General features: G+C 35.0%; 2 protein-coding genes across 4 annotated transcripts; one reads left to right on the top strand and one right to left on the bottom strand.

The window, feature by feature from the left end:
• The first annotated feature begins 1,302 nt into the window (after positions 1–1,302).
• LOC116009865 (NEDD8-activating enzyme E1 regulatory subunit AXR1-like) lies at positions 1,303–8,549 on the top strand. Of its 3 annotated transcripts, none has more exons than XM_031249036.1 (16): positions 1,303–1,569; positions 2,811–2,983; positions 3,091–3,254; positions 3,400–3,510; positions 3,962–4,041; positions 4,194–4,344; positions 4,464–4,557; positions 5,601–5,689; positions 6,110–6,183; positions 6,266–6,428; positions 6,876–6,961; positions 7,142–7,180; positions 7,579–7,662; positions 7,771–7,951; positions 8,080–8,176; positions 8,277–8,549. In XM_031249036.1, the coding sequence occupies exons 1-15, from the start codon at positions 1,532–1,534 to the stop codon at positions 8,161–8,163; spliced, it is 1,611 nt and encodes a 536-aa protein (XP_031104896.1). In that variant the 5' UTR covers positions 1,303–1,531; the 3' UTR covers positions 8,164–8,176; positions 8,277–8,549. The 3 variants fall into 3 exon arrangements, with proteins under 3 accessions (XP_031104896.1, XP_031104895.1, XP_031104897.1); XM_031249035.1 differs by having other exon boundaries at positions 1,304–1,569; positions 8,080–8,180; XM_031249037.1 differs by lacking the exon at positions 7,142–7,180 and having other exon boundaries at positions 1,309–1,569; positions 8,080–8,180.
• Positions 8,550–8,568: 19 nt separating this feature from the next.
• Positions 8,569–14,594, bottom strand: LOC116009864 (protein RRP6-like 3). The gene is made up of 12 exons (XM_031249034.1): positions 14,292–14,594; positions 13,955–14,202; positions 13,696–13,794; positions 13,484–13,567; positions 13,204–13,290; positions 12,718–12,838; positions 11,422–11,609; positions 11,293–11,337; positions 10,584–11,086; positions 9,966–10,455; positions 9,036–9,679; positions 8,569–8,865 (listed from the first exon to the last, which is right to left on the bottom strand). Exons 1-12 carry the CDS (start codon positions 14,542–14,544, stop codon positions 8,793–8,795), a joined length of 2,835 nt encoding a protein of 944 aa, XP_031104894.1. The 5' UTR covers positions 14,545–14,594; the 3' UTR covers positions 8,569–8,792.
• Between the last annotated feature and the right edge of the window lie 4,824 nt (positions 14,595–19,418).

Genomic DNA, 19,418 nt, shown 5'->3' with positions numbered 1-19,418 from the left:
ATGCTTCCCTTGTAAATGTTGGGTTAATGTCAGAAAATTTAAAAAATAACAATAATAAAACATAGCAATAGCCTAGGAGATTGAGAGTGGAGAGTGGCCAGTTGGCGGCCACTCTCAATCTCCATTTACGACCTGTTTGGTTGGATGTAGTTTGGGGAGAATTGCAATTTATTGAATTGCAATTTTGTGAATTCCCAAACTACAGTGTTTGGTTTGAGGGAATTGAAATTCCGCAGAATTGCAATTCCCTTCAAATGAGGAATTGCAATTCATGGGGTACCCCCCATGAATTGCAATTCGGTGGAGAGGAGGGGCAATTTGTTGGTGTAAAGACAATTTTACCCCTCATCCCATACCCTTTGTCTTTAAAAAAAAATGAAAGAATTATTATTATTATTATTATTATTTTGAAAGAATTATTATTATTATTATTATTATTTTGAAAGAATTATTATTATTATTATTATTATTTTGAAAGAATTATTATTATTATTATTTTGAAAGAATTATTATTATTATTATTATTATTATTATTATTATTATTACTACTACTACTACATCTACCACAACATAAGGGTATTTTAGTCGTTTTGTCGTTTATTACCTTTCAATTCCCTGTACTCCTATTTCTGCATACCAAACACTGTAATTTCAATTCTTACTTTATTCATTGAATTGCAATTCCACTAAATTACAATTCTTTTCTCCCTTAATTCCCTCCTCCCAACCAAACGCCCTGTTAATTTTTTTTATTTGTTTTTTTTTCCTTTTGGTTTCAGATTTCTGTTTTATGCTCCTTCTTCTACTTTGTTTTTTTTTTTTCATTTAATTTGTTTGTTTTATTATTTTTGTTTCAATTTTTTTTATAAAATATCAAATTTAATATTTTTGAATTAACTTTTGAATGATTTAATTATAATTAAAATTTGAAATGATTAAAAAAAAAGCAACAACGAAAATTAATTTAAATGTTTACAATTATCATTTTAATTAGATGTAAGTGCGTTTATTTTAATTAATTTTTATAATTAAAAATTTATAATTTAAATAAATAAAGAAATAATTAAAATATATGGTAGAAAATAGTGTGCCCACAAAAAACAGAGTTAAAACTCAAACTAGTGTGAAGAAGATTTTTTATGATTAAATGAGATAATAGATGATGAGGTAGAAGTTAAATGCACAAAAAACTGGAGCAAAAAATCCCAACTGATAAAGATGCTCTTATGCGGCGAGTCAGGTGAACATTTATCAAAACTTATTAAAGAGATAACCGACTAATGGGTGAGAAGTTCAGTGTTTATTTGATTATTTTAGCAAATGCACATACTGTAAATTTAGCTGATATACTTGAACCGATGATACTAAAAAAAATTGATTCGTACACAGTTACAAACCCTGCATCAAAACCTCACTTGTTCAAAACCCAGCATTGCCCAAAACCAAAACCTCAGCCCTTCAGCTGCGTTAGCGTAGCGAGCAAGCCGATTTCCTGTTCAGTCCCTCACCTATCTCTCCCGCACGCGGAACAATGGCGGAACCCAAAGTTAAATACGATCGTCAACTCAGGTAATTCTTCTATACCCCGTTCAACATTTTCGGTAATTTTCTTCTCGATCACTATATACCTACACTCAATTTGCCATTGCTTTTTTCGGAAATCATCACGAAATTTAATTGCTGCCTTTTCCTGTTCATAGCAGTATTATTTATTTACGAGGTTCTATGAATTGTAAGCTGGTATTCAGTCACTGGTCTACTGTTTGAAAGGATAAATGACAACCTAAAGAGTGTGTTAGCCGTCATTATGCTTTTGCAGCTGGGAAGTATACGTCTATTTTCCATGTCCTACTGCTACACACTATAGCTTAGTGAATTTCATTAGGGTTGCTCTTTACTAATTGTCACCTTGTTGTATCGACTCAAATACTCAATATCGATTTTGAGTTCATAAAGGTTATGCACTGAAATATGTTGCTAAAATAGCTACTATCTGTGAACCACTGGTACATTGTTAAAAACTAGCAAATGCCATTCTTCAATGGTAGAAATGTCAAGTGTGAGCCTAAGGTGTGAAAAACAGTATCGTCCCACAGATTCCTTATGGTGTGCAACAACTACAAATTGCAATCCCTAATACAGAGATTACCTTATTTTCCTTTAGAAGGAAAGAACCTTGAAAATTATGGAGTAATTTGTTCGGATCTAAGTTTTGTTTTGTTTGTTTGTTTTTTGTTTTTTGTTTTTTGTTTTTTTTTTTTTGTTTTTGTTTTTTTTTTTGTTTTTGTTTTTTTCTTTTGTTTTTGTTTTTGTTTTTTTTTTGTTTTTTGTTTTTTTTTTTGTTTTTTGGGTTTTTTCAAATACTGTAGCTGTATTTCATGTTCAAGTTGGATGTGCTCATCATTAGCTATTCAATGGATCAATTAGCCATTGTTTTGGGCAGTACTATTCCATGTCTACAAGCCAAACTGTTTTCAGTTCGATGACTGATTTAGTTTGGGTATGGTCGTATGGATCTCTCATATTATTGTCCAGTGATTGCGGCTAATAGCAGTTTATATCAACGATAATGTTGATGAATCCTTCAGTTTTAAAGAATGAACTTAAGTATTTCAAGTTGAATGCCCACATCGTTAGCTGTTTAATGAATCAAATCACTAATGCTTTGGGCACTGCTACTACATGTCTAGCATGCTAAGTTATATCCAGTCTAATTGCTGGCTTAAGATAAAGTTGATGATGCGTTTCTTTGGAGAAATTTGGCCTTGTCAACATAGAAGTACAACTACATCTCATTCTCCTTTTTGCAGGATATGGGGTGATCAGGGACAGGCTGCCTTGGAGAAAGCCAGTATATGTTTACTTAATTGTGGGCCTACTGGTTCTGAAACTTTAAAGAATCTTGTTCTTGGTGGGGTTGGAAGTATCACTGTTGTTGATGGATCTAAAGTGGAAGTTGGTGACCTTGGAAATAACTTCATGGGTATGTATGTATTATGTAAGACAATATGCATGCAATTATTTCTGTGTATATGTATCTGTAGAAATGGTGTATTTAAATTTTCCTCTTTGTCATGTTGCAATGGGTAGTGGATGAATCAAATGTCGGACAATCCAAGGCAAGATGCGTATGCTCATTTCTTCAAGAGCTAAATGATGCTGTTAAAGCCAGATTCATAGAGGAGTATCCAAAGGAACTAATTGAGACAAATCCTTCTTTCTTTTCACAATTCACCTTGGTTGTTGCTACACAGGTTTGTATTTGTGGATTCATTATATTCTTCATTTGATAATTATATGTTGTATCTTTGTCTTAAGTTGCTATTATAAATTATCAAATGAATTGCTTCATGTGATTCAGTCAATTATTTCCTTCTAAACCTTTGCATTTTATTTCAGTTGGGTGAAGATTCAATGGTGAAATTGGATAGGATCTGTCGGGAGGCAAATGTCATTTTAGTATTTGCACGGTCCTATGGACTCACTGGCCTTGTCAGGATCAGTGTGAAGGTAACAGGTTTTAGCACGATGGTAAAGCTAATAATGTAGTTGCTGCTTACTTGTATATATACACACATACATTTGCAGGTGTGTATATATGTAAGTATATATATGCATGTATGTACACACCCACATCAGAGTTTATCTTCATTTAGAGAGTACTTGAATTGGCTGCATCATCCTCTTGATACTTCTTTTATTAAATGAGTTTTACTCCTAAAATACTCTTATTGATGTTTACTTTTGATCATGTTGAATTTGAATAGCACAGTAGACTTCTAATTTGGTTTCTTTTTTGGTTGAAAGTATTACCTCCATATAAAGAACTGATGAATTATTTTTGGCTTAAAGCTTCTAAAAATTTATGAGTTCCCTATATATTGTCAATATGCAAATCACTTCTTTTTTAGCCACTTCTAAATGTTGTCATTATATGGTGGTAATTTTTCTTCTTGTTCAGGAACATACTGTGATCGAGTCAAAGCCTGATCATTTTCTGGATGACCTTCGGCTCAATAATCCGTGGCCAGAACTGCAAAGGTTTACTTTTTCATTTGTCAGTTACTTTGTGATGGTGTGTGTGTGGTTTATAATGCTTACTAATCTGTTAACCATACTAGATTTTGTGCAGTTGTGCATATTGGGCTCAATTCCTCAAATAAGATACTGACAAGTCACTTATAACCTGGCAGGTTTGCTGAAACAATTGATCTGAATACATCTGATCCTGTAATTCATAAGCATACCCCATATGTTATCATTCTTGTAAAGTTGGCTGAGGAGTGGGTCAAAACTCATGATGGAAAACTTCCATCAACCAGGGAAGAGAAAAAGGCATTCAAGGTTAAGAATATGTTTATTCTATTTACTAAAACAAACTGTTTCTTATGCTTCATAGAATCATAGTGATATTTTATCCATTGTTTTACTATGTTGATCTGGCTATTATCTATATGTCTCAGGATTTTATTAAATCCCGGATGACTGCAATAGATGAAGACAACTACAAAGAAGCAATGGAAGCTTCATTCAAAGTGTTTGCTTCTCGTGGAATTAGTAAGTGCCCAATCTTAGAGATATTTGTGTAGTTAGTCTTGTTTATTGTTATAATTTAAGATTGGGCTAGGGTCACTCAATTGGACTATAATGCACTTGTGCACATGGGCCAAACCACACTAAAAGATTGAATCCAACCAATTAGCTAGTCTAACTCATGGCCTTATAAACCCATATTTTCTCTCTTATTTTTATCAATGCGGGACTCTTAACATTTACGGAGTATCATTTTATAAGAGTGAATTGTCAAATACAGAGTATATATATATATATTGACCTTCTATGCACCTGTTAAAGGATATAAACCCACTTCTTATTAATTTAAGTATGAATTTTGCTAAAGTGTGGTGGCTATTAGTCGCTTCTCACTTTTGGTCCTCAAAATTTGAAAATTCCCAATTTTTGTGCACAAAATTGTCTTTTTGACCAGTTTCTTGGTCAGAATTAACTGGATTTGGTTGCGAGATGGGCATGCACACAGTTCTAAGGGACAGAATAGTAGTCAAAGCATCCAACGGTGACAAACTTATTGGCTTTATTTCATTTGTGCTTGCCTTCTCTGAGTTGGGGCCACCACCATCCAAGATTGTAACTGATCGCCTCAGCCATCTGGAAAGAGGCTGCCATTGGAAATGGGTACACATAATAAACCATGCGTATTAGATTTCTCTCAGTTTTGACAGCGTGGAGTATGGTGGCAATTACATTTTTGCCCCTCACATGTTATGCATGTGACTGGGAAATATGCAAAAAGGACCAAGTGGAAATAATTACAAAGTCGTGCATGAAAAATGGTAATTTTCAAAGTCAAGGACCTTAAGTTAGAAATGTCTAATAGTCGCAGGACTGAAAGTGGCAAAAATTCTAATGTACATATATACATGCACTAATTGCTGCATATTGCCTTCTATACTAGCAAACTGCTACATCTGTATAGTTTACGTTACCACATTAGATCTGGCACTAGCTTACTGTTAAGTAGTCTATAGATATTTCACAGATATGTAACTCCAGTGGCTTTAACTTCTATCTGTCCATCCCAGGTTCAAGCGTTCAGCAAATAATTAATGACAACTTTGCTGAAGTAAATTCTAATTCATCAGAATTTTGGATAATGGTGGCAGCTTTGAAGGTAATGAGCATTTTTTTAGTCGAAGCTTGAAGAGCAAAGACTGCAACTCAAATAATTATAATGTCTACTTTGTTATGTTGCTGTCGTAATAAATTGACACTTTCTTTAAGTAGCCAAAGGTAGCACCAATAGAGCCTCTACTTAGATATTCACAGTAGAGAAGTTTTGGTGAATTTAGTTGTTGAGGAGGCATACTACTTCTGTTTCCAATGACTGTTTCTTAAGGATGCGAAGTGATTTTGTATTCCTCTTGCCTATTTTTTGTTTATCATGAATGTATGTATGCATAAGTATATTTAGGGTTTCTTGACAAGTGTGTAGCTATTTAGTAATTGTTTGATAAATTTAGTTGCTGGTGCTCCTATAAAAAAGTATTAAATGGTGGTATTTCTTATAATACTTTTTTTTTTTGCATGCTAGGAGTTCATAGCTAATGAAGGCAATGGAGAGGTACCTCTTGAGGGATCAATACCAGATATGACCTCCTCCACAGAGTGAGTAATACCAACTTTGAATATGATTTCTACTTTTTGCCTCTTATAGTGAATGACCTTCAGGATAAATTTTACTCTATAGGCTATATGTAAACCTACAAAATGTCTACCAAGCCAAAGCTGAGGCTGATTTTCTTGCTATGGAGCAACGTGTGAGGGATATACTAAAGAGAATTGGTAGAGATCCAGGTAGCATCTCAAAGGCAAACATAAAGAGCTTCTGTAAAAATGCAAGAAAGCTCGCAGTAAGTCCATTTAGATTACATGCTTTCCTGGCACTGTATAGTTATTATTGTTGTTGTTGTTGTTGTTGTTATTATTATTATTATATTATTATTATTATTATTATTATTATTATTAGACTTTTTGCTCCATTTTGGTAGTCTAAGGCAGTTTTTACCTTGAGAAGAAGTTTATAGGCAAGGTTCTCACTTGAACAAAGTTTGAGTTCACCTGGTTATCTCATCCCCTTTTCCTTTGTTTCAGTATTGTAGAGAACATTTTATCTTTCTCTTGAAGGCGCTCTCATTACAATCAGAACAAACATTGCTTTTAGTTACCTTCAGCTGACCTCCTGATATGTATTAATTATTGAATGGTGTTTGTTTCCATTTCCAAGATATGGAGGTTGCATCCTGTGAGGCTGTGACACTATTTTATTCATATTTTATATTTATTTTGCAATATTTTAGGTTTGCAGATATCGCTCCATTGAGGAGGAGTTCAACTCTCCTGCCCAACCAGAGTTGCAGAAGTATCTCACAGACGAAGAATATAGGTGTGTACACACTGGTACTGTAGTAACACAAGTTGCTAGGATAACATAGTTTTTGAAAAGCCATTATGACATCTACTACTGATGCAATGTTTTGGGAGGGATTCTAGAATCATCATAGCTCTTCTGAACCTAGACGATCCTTTCATAATATTTTGATTGTTTTCTGACACGGAAAAGCAGGAATCTACAAGAAGCGAACCCTAAAGTCCTTCCTGAAAAGTAAGTTTATCCAAGCCAAAATCCTCGGCCTTTCAATGGTGGATTTTCTTTAAGAAATATAAATTTAAATAAAAATATATATTGTCCAACTTTAGCTTTCTTGTGTGCTGAAATTTTATAGAAGCATTGACAAGAATTAGGTTTTAGTCCTATGAACTATTTTGGCCGTGGATGGAGGACTCAAACAATAACGTTATTGGTTTCCATTGATTATAACTAAGGAAGTTCCAACTAAATTAGGGTAGTTCCTAACTTTTTTCTATTTAAATGTTGGAATTTTTTGCTCTTGTTTTGAAGTTGTATGTACTTGAGTAGCACATTGCAGCATTGAGACATTTTGCAATTCTACGTTTAGCAGTTTAACTACTTCATTTCATAAATTATTTTGTCTGTTGCAGTATTGCTGTGGGTTTCTATATTTTGCTTCGAGCAGCTGACCGCTTTGCTGCTAACTATAATAAATTCCCGGGGCAACTAGACGGGTATATGCTTACATATCATAATGAAGTGTGGTTACTTCCTTGGTGGAGAAAATACTTCCACAATCAGTTATTCACTGTGTAATCATTTTTTTTTGTTTTGTTTTGCAGTGAGATGGATGAGGACATATCCAGGTTGAAAACTACTGCCGTCAGCCTACTGAATGACTTAGGTTGCAATGGCTCCACCTTGACAGAGGACCTTATTAATGAGATGTGCAGATATGGTGCTGCTGAACTTCATGCTGTAGCTGCCTTCATTGGAGGAATTGCATCACAGGAGGTGATCAAGGTTGGTATTTGTGTATTTTTATGGTCAATGTTTTCCATTCAATCTTGTGAATCATGTGGTTTTTGAACAACATAGCTTTGTTTGCAAAATTGAAAATTTGACTACTTTTTTTTGTTTCTTCACTACAGCTAATCACAAGGCAATTTGTTCCAATGCCCGGGACATTTATCTTCAATGGCATTGACCACAAGTCTCAGCTGTTGTTCCTGTAGTATTTGATAAGTGGTCGGTATGTGTTTCCTTTCAATCCTTTAGCACTTGTTCCTCCACCATTTGGAGGTTGGATGATTTCTAACTTTTTTTCATCCCTACATCTTCCCATTAGGCAAGGTGTTACTTCATTCGATGGAGTGAGTGCAAAACTTTTTGGCACAACTATTTTTAGTAGATGAACTTCATCAGTGGAGGTGTGATCAGTGTTGTTGAGGATACATCAAAGTTCCATTGCTTCATTTGCTAAGAAAGTGGAAGGAGCTTGCGGCTGAGTAAAAATTGTAATGCTTACGCACCATTACTGGTTTACTAATGAACCCTCCGATATACAGCATTTAGTTAATTTTCAAAGAATATCTCCCAAAATAGATGCATCTGCACGATCCCCTTTGTCTGCTTTCAAGTTATAACAATGTTTTTACCATGTTGAACTGGCGAGTTTTAAAACAAATAGTGGCTACAAGATACGGGCAAGCACATACGAAGTACATGATAAGAACTGGTACAACAAACCGAGCTTACATTTAAAACAAAAACTGCCAATGGTTAATTTCAGACAGCACCTTCCCTTGACAAATCAAGGGAGAAAAACGGATGAGAAGGTTGCTTGATCTTCCCTGCAGTATCCCTATTCCTCAGCATCAGCAGTAACTCTTTTCTCAGGTTTATAGACGCTAAACTCTCCGAAGTCTCTTTTACCACTGGAAAAAAAAAATAAAACAAACAAAATAAGTCCAGCATCAGAACCTCTGCTCAAACAAAATTTGCCAAGCTTGTAAATAACAGAATAACATGTTATAATGTTCTATCATACTGAAAGCAATTGTGACTGTGCTGTATGACTATCAGAAAGATTCTAGATGATTCCAACCTGTGCATTACATTCCAGCCACCAGGTAAGAAACGGGGTTGAAGGGCTTCAACAAAAACTTGCCTCCACCTCTGACAAAATTCACTAACCCCCTCTTCCCCATGTTCCTTTAGTATAAATTCCACAACCTGCTTTCCATGTGGTCCATGCCCCAATAGCGATAACTTTGGGTGTTGCTTAAGGTTAACATCATTATTGGATTGAACTAAACCGCTCTCACTAGATATATTTCCATTTTCAGCTATAATGGAATCAGGATCAGATATGTGATCACTCACTGAAAATTCACTTTTGTTTGTCAAATCCTTGCCATTGGCAACAGGTACCTCACAGTTAACTTCAGCATTAGAAGGCAAAGATTGGTTGTCAATATCCATCTCCGTCAACACCACAGTGTTTGTATCTTCTTTGTTACAACAGCTCTCAGTTCTATTTAACAATTCATCCGTGGGGGCAAATTCTGCCTTGGCATCACTGCTAGGCTCTTGATTATCATCTGAACCAACATCTGTTGTGGGCTGTTTAGAAGCAAGCTTCTTTTTTTTCTCAAATCGTCTTCTCTCATGGGGACTCATTCCTATTAGCAAAGCTTTTTCTAGATCTCCCTCTGTTATCTCCCTTCCTCCATAGTAATTCCTCACAATCTGCATATAGTAATTCAAATTCAAATGTAATTAAAGCAGCAAGTTTCAAGCATTAATAGTTTTTTGACAGGATTGAAATTTACATATACTGATAACTATTGTGTAGAATCTGAAATCTAGACACAGAATTTACCTAGAAGTCTGAACTGTCAGGAAAACAAATTAGTCTTAACGAACTAACATTGTCAAATAGTAAAAACTAGAAGTCTATACCACTGAGTTTATTTCTTATGAACATAGGCCACAGGGTTTGTATGTCTGTAATAACTATAACATAAAATTATACCTCTTCTAATTCTTCCCGTCGCCTAGATGGCATTCTTGAACCATGACGCAACAAAGCCATTGCTGCTGTACGCAATTGTAAAGGAGGTACACCGTCCTCTTCTATGTTAGCATTGGATGCAGATGTATTTTGCATTTGGCTAGAATCAAAAACTTTACGGACAAAGAGTGGTATTCCAAACTCTGCTGCTACCTCTTTCTTGTATTTTTCAGCAGCAGCATGAGCAATTTCATGGCAGTCCACACAAAGGAGGACAATATCATGAGATCGGTGGCTCTTTAAATGTTCTGGAAAGTGCATTCTGTAGCATGACGGTATAATACGGTACCGTAAATAGTGATTTCCTTCACCACAGCTAACACATATATTTTTCTTACTTTGAATATAGAAGTCATTGTCCTCATCCTCTGGACGACCTTTAGGTTCAAAAAGAAGCATTATGGCAGGAGGTTCCTCTTCAACAAGTTTTGCCAAGTTCCTGTTTACATACCTACAAGAAGTTTAATTGTCATATTAAGTGTGTGCACATGCACACTCTACTATACATTTGTAAATGTATATACATACATGGGCAGAATAGATTGAAAATAATAAATAAAAATGAAAATTTCCACTAACCACTCAAGCTTTCTACGATCACAGTAACATAATAATCGGCCATCATTTGCATAGATCCTACAGTTGTGGTAGACTGGAGATTTACAAGAGAATTTTTGGACAAACAACTCTCGGGAAGCCTTTCGAGCCACGCACCTTGCAGTTTTAAATCCATTTTTCTTGACCACAGATCTATTGGCTACTTTCAAGCTAGTCTTGGACAATAAAGCATAATTATAGATAGAGAGAGGACAACTCCCATTAGCACCTAAGCATTTTTGAAGAATTAGCAGAAGGTTTTCATCATCGTCACCTATTTCATCTTGAAATAAGTGATTGAAGTCTTCCAAATGACTACAAACTAAAGGGGATAGAGATTGGAATGGTGTCACGTGATCTCCATTTGCATCAGCTTCAGATACAGTATTGCATATATCCCTAACTTCTGTAGGGGCTTTAGATGCCAGTGCAACAATTGCATGCTCAGATAAAACGTATCTCAAGCTTTCATCATGCACACGAGCCTAAAAGAACATTAAATTATATCAAGTGAGATAAAAATGAGAACTTTTAGTTATCTCCAACTAAGATAAAAATAATGGCCATATCAATAGAGCAAGAAATGATTGAAAAAGAAAGCTAATAAAAGTTCCTAGATAAGGGTAAAATATAATTCTGCAACAAAGGAATCATTTTATAATCTTTTTTGGTACTTGAGTTGTTGACTCACCATAATATCTCTCCATGCACATAATTGCCTCACAAGGTCCTGAAACTGAATGCCAAATAGAAAAAATAAAAAGACAGCTATGATTCAACCATTTAATGGTACATAATGAGGTCTCCTAAGGAAAAAGACCTTTTTGTCAAAAGAGCTGGATGGAAGGTTTCCTTGATCATGCTGATATCGAGAAATTATTGATGAAGCAGCAGAATCTCCAGGATAAGCTTCAAGCTCTTTTGAGAAAAGTTGCAAACAAGTTGTATTTGCACGGCGGGTAGCCTCAAGAACAAAATTGAACTTGTCATTGAGATGTGATGAATTTTCTGTGCACAAATATGTAAAACAATTTTGATACTTTAAATAGTAGGACATGGAGTAAAGAAGTGACCTCGAATAATTAATGACTCAAACTTCCTACGTTGAAAAAAAAATTTTGGGACTTTTGGATGAGGTATATAAACTTCCTTCGGTAAAATTCCATAGACCTCCAATTGAACTCTCAATTTCTGAAAATTTTCAAATGCCACCTGTACAAGGTACAGTTGAGCTTTTTCCATAATCAACCATTTCAAAGGAAGCTATTAAATACAATTGAATTGGAAAAGAAATGTTGATATTGTGAAGTAATGTGTGTGTGTATTTATTTTTTTAGATTTTTTTAAACAATATTTTACAATGATATTTCCTGTGAATACTGCTCAATGCTTAGTTACTCAGAATAGAGCCTAGAGGAAGTCCAAATTCAGAAAGTAGCAGGGAGGTGCCGAGGTGGTGTAGAGTGTAGACTTGGGTTAGTGAATTTTATCCCCATCTTTTTAATTAGGTATAAATGACAAGTTGACAACAAACAGAACTTCAAACTCCAAAATTTCTTAAGGAATTTCAGTATGATTTTAAGACTTCTGAGAGGGTGGCCAATGGTAAATAGCCAGCTTTTAAAATGCTCTGAAGTGGGTCATAATGAGCAAATGCAGCTCATAAATAACATGGAAATTAATAGAAGGCAGTTCCATGGTGCAACAAGTCCATCCATTTGGAAAATTCTTGTCTGCGCATAAATAATAATTTCTGACCTTCTTATGTGTTCTACTGTGTGATGGTTATCATAATTACATGAATCTTCTGGAGTAAGAAAACACCTTGACAAAGGGCAAGGCATCTCCAATAAGGTTTTTATACTGCCACAAGGAATATACCAATCTTATACTCTTATCAAAATCTTTTAGAGCAAAGAATTTCTTGATGAAATATACTAAATCAAACAACAAATATTGGTTCAATTTGAAAACAGAAGCATGTTACCAATAAAAGCAAAATAGTCTGATACTTTTTAACAAAATATTTGTACAAAATCATGCACATCTATTGGGGATGGAAAATCTGAAAATTTAGGATCATAAGAAATGTATATACATATGGAGTCTAGCATACCTGAATCTTTTTGCTTGAGCTCTGTAAAAAGACAATGTGCAATGTACAACAAATAGTGTGCATCATTTTGAGCATATAGCACCATTTCTGCTGGTAAAGGACGTTGCCTCCAGTCTTCTCTCTGCAATTCAAATCAATAATAAATCCTTCAGATAAGAGCAGCCTGTGGCCATAACAAACATGAAAGGAAAGGATTATGTAATTTATGCATGCATCACAGAAATAGCAGTAAAGCATAGCACCAACTTCCAAATCAAGTTCAGTGAAAATAAGCACTACTGCTCAGTGCCTCAGTCATTCTTCAAATAAGCTCTTTTGTAGTTCAAAATGGTCTATTATAATCTATGATTGTAGGAAGTGCACTGGCATATGGGGAGGCTAAAAGTAATACTTTGCATCTCTCAACCCTTTAGCTACTGTTTGCAAGTCTGTGGGAATCTCAAACATATACCATGAAAAGATATTGCAAAAGCCTTGGGTTCTTACCTGTAGTTGTTTATTTGTGACAACACCACAATATGTCTCCAACAAATATGCCAACGACCTTTGTGGTTTAGACAAAACATCACACGCCTGCAATATAATAACATAAATAGTCTAATTAAAGGAAACCATAAAGAGCAGTAATCATCAGGAGAAAACATCCAAAGTACTATTACTCTCTCCCAATGCATGCTTCCTTGAGTCAGAATTTTTTAATCACATGAAAGAAGCTACAAATTTAGTAGTTTGACAACAAAAAGTATAAACTAAAATGACACCTTACCTTTGCCGTGTCAAATAGATTAACAACGTATATATGAAAATCTCTTTGAAGCCAGAGAACATCATTATCAGCACCATGGAATACCTAAAGCAGAATTTCCATGAATCATAATTGTGCCATAAGAAAAGCAACCAAAACACACACAATAGCCTTTCATCAGCATTTCAGCAATCAGGGACATCAAATGCTTTGTTATATGCTAAATGAATTACCTTACAAATCTCTGGATTAGCAAATATAGGCCGAAGAATTCCCATCATGTCATGCAGGGCTATTGTATCCACAAGATAGTCCTCCCTCTTAGTTGATATCTACTCATCACATGCAAAGCAACATTAGAAAAATGCACTTCCGGTAACATATGCATATTGCATAAGCATATATTGCAACAGCAAGCAGTACAGCATAGACACAACAGTCCTTTGTGCTCTAGCTGCTGCAGTTCATTCAAAGCAGCAAAATAAATCAAACCTGAATTAAACAGGTGAAACCTAAGAAGGATCTCAAACTATGCTGCTCCGTATCGACAGCAAATGCTCTCTCACCACTCAACACCTCCGCCAGCTCCTGCAACTGCGACTCCGTCTCCACCCACACGTACGAATCACGGCTCGTCAATTCCTCCAAATTCTCATTAAAAAGCTCCAAAACCTCCACATTAGGTTCCTTCAATAAGGCCGAAATCTCCGCTTTGTATGGATGCAAATTCACACATTCCTCTATCAAATGCATCATTTTCGTTAAATCCAGCTAGAACTAGAAGATTAAAAAATTTACAAATATGTTTTTTAAAATTTGTAGTTAATACCAGAGGTTGAAGTATTTGTGGCATTGAGCTTGAGGTGTTTGAAGGAAGAATAGGAATTGTCAGCCAAGACGCGCTTGAAAGTGTACTGAGGTTTGGATTCCGCTTTGAGATAGCACGGAGAAGGCGAAGTTTTTCGGCGATTTCGTTTCCGATGATTATGGAGTTTCGATGCAACGAAGATGGAGACCGCAAGCGTGATGCAAGTAGCGATTGTTAGTTTGAGAGCGAGCTTCACTTTGTCTCTGTTTTCCATTGAATCAAATGGATTCGTATCTGCAATCCTGTCCGATGCGCTTTGCTTGTTTTAATCTGGGAGTGCGAAATTTATGGAGTTTAGTAAGGGGGTTTTGGGGGGGTTTTGCCGGCGCACAATTTTGCAAGGGCCCTTAATGGGTTGGGCCATCAATGTGTTTTATCAAAGGATGGACCATTAGTGCTATTGGACCGAGTTAAGCTTTAATTTCGTACATGAAACCATGAAGGTGGTGTATGGCAAATTATGCTATGGACCCGGGTTCACCATGAAAGGTGGATTCTGGTCTATATTCACAAATTTAGAACTCTATGTTCATAATTTTAGATCTCAATATATAAAATTACATGATTTAATATTCACAGCTTTTGAACTCCATATTTACAATTTTGTTATATAGATTCAAAAGTTGTGTTATAATGTTGAACATAAAGTTTTGATACTGTTGAACATAGAGTTATAAAATTGTGAACATAGATTTATAAAATTGTGAACATAAAGTTATGAAATTGTGAATATAGAGTTATGAAATTGGTGAACATGAAATTATGAAAGTGTGAACATAAAGTTATAAAACTGTGAACATGAAGTTATAAAACTGTGAACATGGAGTTATAAAATTGTGAATATGGAGTTATGAAATTATGAACATAGAGTTATGAAATTGTGAACATAGACATGGGTCCACCTTGCAAGGTGGACCCGGGTCCATTGCATAACAACTGGTTGTGTATCATCCAGGCAAATTATTGTCTGGACCACGGTCCAACACGAAGTCATTGAATTTTATGAGTTAGAATAATGTAATTTATGTGTTAAATAATATACATTATGTGTTGAAATAATGAAACTTCTGCGGTAAGATAATATACTTTATGAGTTAGAATAATGCACATTATGCTTTAGAACATTATGAGTTATAAAAATGTATGCTGCAGTGGGTTGCGTGAAACGACGCCACCAAAAGATCCGTGACACGATCTCATATAAGTTTAGAAACTACATCAAAAGTACTATTAAAAATACATTGTGGTCTAGTGGCACCCGGTGTCCCGATTTACACTCTCACATGGATGATGGGAGTGGGTTCGAGCCTCAGTGGAGGAGTCAATAGTACCCAAAAAGAAAAAGAAACAGGTCTTGACATTCTTTTTTTTATTTTTATTTTTTATTTTTAACTTTCCTAATCACGCTTACAAAAACTCCTCATATATCGTAAAATAACTCTATTGATGAGGATGCTCTTAGTTGTTGGAATCGTACATTGAGGAACCGAGATTTGGACTAAGCATACTTGCACCAGATGAACACGAAATTCCAATTTCCAAATATGCGTATTGTAATTTGTAAGGGAATGGACTGATCTGACCTTTTAATAAATTTATAAATTTATTATTCAATTATTATGTCTCTTAATTTTTATCCAACGAACCCATGTTTGATGAGGAGGAGGAGGCTAAGTAGACCATGTTGCATCACATGATTCTTGGGTGTGACGGTTATATCGAGAATGAAGTATATATCCAACCACATTGACATTCTAGATTACCATCTTCTATCACATGACTCTTGAATCTTGATTGCAACTTTGACCTCTTCAAACCAGCCACCATGATTGAATATATGCCACATGCCCCCATGTATGCATCCCCATTCTCTCCCCTTTAAATGTTTCTAAAAATAATTATTTTTTTTGAGTTGTACTATATATAACCCCAAATTTTACTCTTTCACTTTTACTCCATTATGTGACAAATTAACAATGATAGGTTATATTTTCATCATAAAAATTCTAAAAAAAGTGTCTACATTAAAAATTTGAGAGTGAGAGAAATTTGAGAATAGAAATTAAAATAGGACTAAGCACATAATATTTTTTTTTTCTTCTTTTTACTTAATTTAGGGTTGACTTGACCCATTCATTTTGGGATTAGTAAAATGGAAACTAGAGCATTTTTAATGGTTTAATTTTTTTTGTCAAGTGAGAGAAAGAAAACAAAATTTAAAAATAAAAGAATTTTTTTTGAAAAAAAAAACCCATTAAACACGCCCAAAGAGTACAGTGCTACGCAAAACCAGCATAGTTTTTTTTTTTTCTTTTTTGTGGGATGACTGTAAAAAGGTAATAAACTATTATTGAGAGTCAAACTTGTTACATTATTTCTTATCAAATTGGTCATCTTGATTGGGTTTTCTAGCAAAATTTTTATTAAAAAAAAAAAGTAAAAGTTCTTTTAACACCTCTCAGTTGTAAGTAGAGCACTCTTACCACATGGGCTGTCCTATAGACAAAAAAAAAAATGTAAAAGTTGAGGTGGGTGCTGGGGGGCGAGGTGCAGATGGGAGCACGTGGATGGAAGCAAAGGCGCCGGCAATGATTAGGTGGATTGGCAATGCGGTAACAGACTAAACACTTCATGGGACTGAAACCCAAAAGCTAAGCTAAGCTAGCTAGCTTGTAGGTGTTGCAAATGGATGGGCAATAAAGTCACTGCATACATGCCAGCTTGGCAAGTGCCAAACCTAACATCCGACGCAAGGTATCCAACAAGCAATCTCGTACATACATATGATACGCTGTATGCACGTACACTCCAACGCTAGCTACGTACGTTATATACTTAGCACTCTAGCTAGATGCCATATATGGTTAACGGTTTACATGTGTATAGTAGGGAATCGATCTCAACTTTGGTATTTCACTAGCAATTCTGCAATTGCATAATGCGCAATATATACTATTTTCCAATAGACTTTTTTGTAGTTACGATCTTAAATTAATCTCTATAAAAATTGATATTAAATTTATGAATCATGTTCTATGGATCAAAAGTTTTCCATAATGTAACAATATATTTGTACTTGATTAATATATATAATGTTGAGTGAGGTCGATCATTTCATCACAATCAATGAATAAAAAGAATTGTATTGTCATATATGGTGAAGAAAATTTTGATTAAAAAATTTATCATTGTAGCAATATTTTAAATTTATTAGTAATCATAGTGCTATATACTTACATATTATATCAACTATATATAAAATATTTTTTAGTGGTGTTTATTTTTCCTGTGTAATTTGCAGGACATTATACAAGAACAATGTTCATCCAATGCATACAATTTGGTAGCGGGATTTTCAAGTTTTTTTATTACCTAAAAAATGTAAAAGGCTTTGAGAGTGATATGATTTTATCATATAATAATTAATTATCTACTGAATATATGAATTAATAGTAAATAATAAATATATTTTATCTTCAAAATGTTACACCCAACATGCATGGTCCACTACAAACGAGGTCTAACATGGATGTGCAAAAGGTTCCACCATTTGATCACATGGGACACCATGCTAAATTGGCATGGTTCTCAAATTCTAAAGTGCAATTATTTAATTTGGATGAAATTCTGGTTAGGCATCTATCTTGATCCTCTAAAAATATATACACGTGAATAATATTTTGGGTAAAGAGTCAAATAGGCCTTCAAATTTTATCTGAAAAGTTAATTAGATACCTAAACTTTTTAAATGTGCAATTAAGCCCTTTAACATTTAATTTTTGTGCAATGAAACCCAAAAACATGTTAGTAACCTATGATAGCAAGTCACTAAAATTCAGACATATTTTTGATTAAAAAATCGACCTTCGACGACCACCTCCGACTAGCAAACCAGAAAATAGTCACCTTCCTAGAGAAGGTGACTAGATCTGGTTGCCTCCTCTGGGAAGGCGACCAATTCTGGTCACCTCTCATGAGGGAGGCGACCAAAATTCTGGTCGCCTCTCACAGCAGAGGCGACCAGAGTTCTGGGTCCAGTGGTTGCCTTCCGCTAGATCGGACAATGTGATTAGCGACGGCTTGACTATTGCCTTGAGATAATGTTGGAATGGGAATGACCTGTAATAGCTGGTTGCTATATGATTAGTAAATTTGGTTGCTCATGTGTTAACTTGTGAGTTCCTTTCTATGTCTGACTGTAGGGAGTGATTTGAATTCTCGTATTCTGTTATTTATGACCTTCTCTATTCGGAAGCTGTTTCGAAAAAAAAAATTCACATGCATGATGGATTCCTATGCGACATGGCATCAGATCAGTAAGTTAAATACCAACTGCCTTGTCCTGTTCTAACAAATGATTTGAAATGCTAAACATAAATGCATTCTTAACGTTGAAGAGTACGTACTAATGTCCTTATAGAGATCTAAGCAATAATTAAGTTTATCTGTAACATTTTCTGTGAAAATATGATTAGATTATTCTGGTTTTATCAAAGATTCACTTACTAACTTCTAGGAGATAAAACCGAGACACGTGTTCCTTGACCATTGGGTTCCGAAATATGCATTCCTTTTAACTTTCCAAAAATTACATTGACGTACATGCTGGACCTTGGTGATTTTCAAATTTTGAAATTTAAATTGATAAATAAAATTAACAACAAAAGATAAGGTAAATTTTGGTTTGACCAAATGCTTAAAGTAGACAATGACCTCATAAATTAAAACTAATTTAGTTCGCGACTAATAGGACTAAAATGTTTACTCTCTTTCGTTATCTTTGAATATTTTGGAGTAAGAAAAAAAAATTGTGGTAGAAGATAACGAGAATGGCGGGGGCAAAAGGGGTGAACTCTGAGTTGGTTTTCGACTTTCCCGTCGTTTTTGCAGGAATCCTTAATAAAACGGTGAAGGGGGAAGAGATGATGGCTTGGTGACACGTACGAGAGGAGCTCGTGATGAGGGTCCCACGTCATGATGGAGGCTTTTCCAGCGCCCAAGTGGGGAGGAATGGAGGCTGTTACTTGATTTATGAACACAGTAAGGTACGGTGGACCCAACCGGCCCCAGCAGTAACGTGCCACGTGT

Source organism: Ipomoea triloba, chromosome 2, assembly GCF_003576645.1.
Source record: "Ipomoea triloba cultivar NCNSP0323 chromosome 2, ASM357664v1".
In the NCBI taxonomy this organism is placed as follows: Eukaryota; Viridiplantae; Streptophyta; class Magnoliopsida; order Solanales; family Convolvulaceae; genus Ipomoea; species Ipomoea triloba.
Note: the sequence above shows the minus strand (reverse complement) of the source record. Positions and strands in the feature narration are given on the sequence as shown.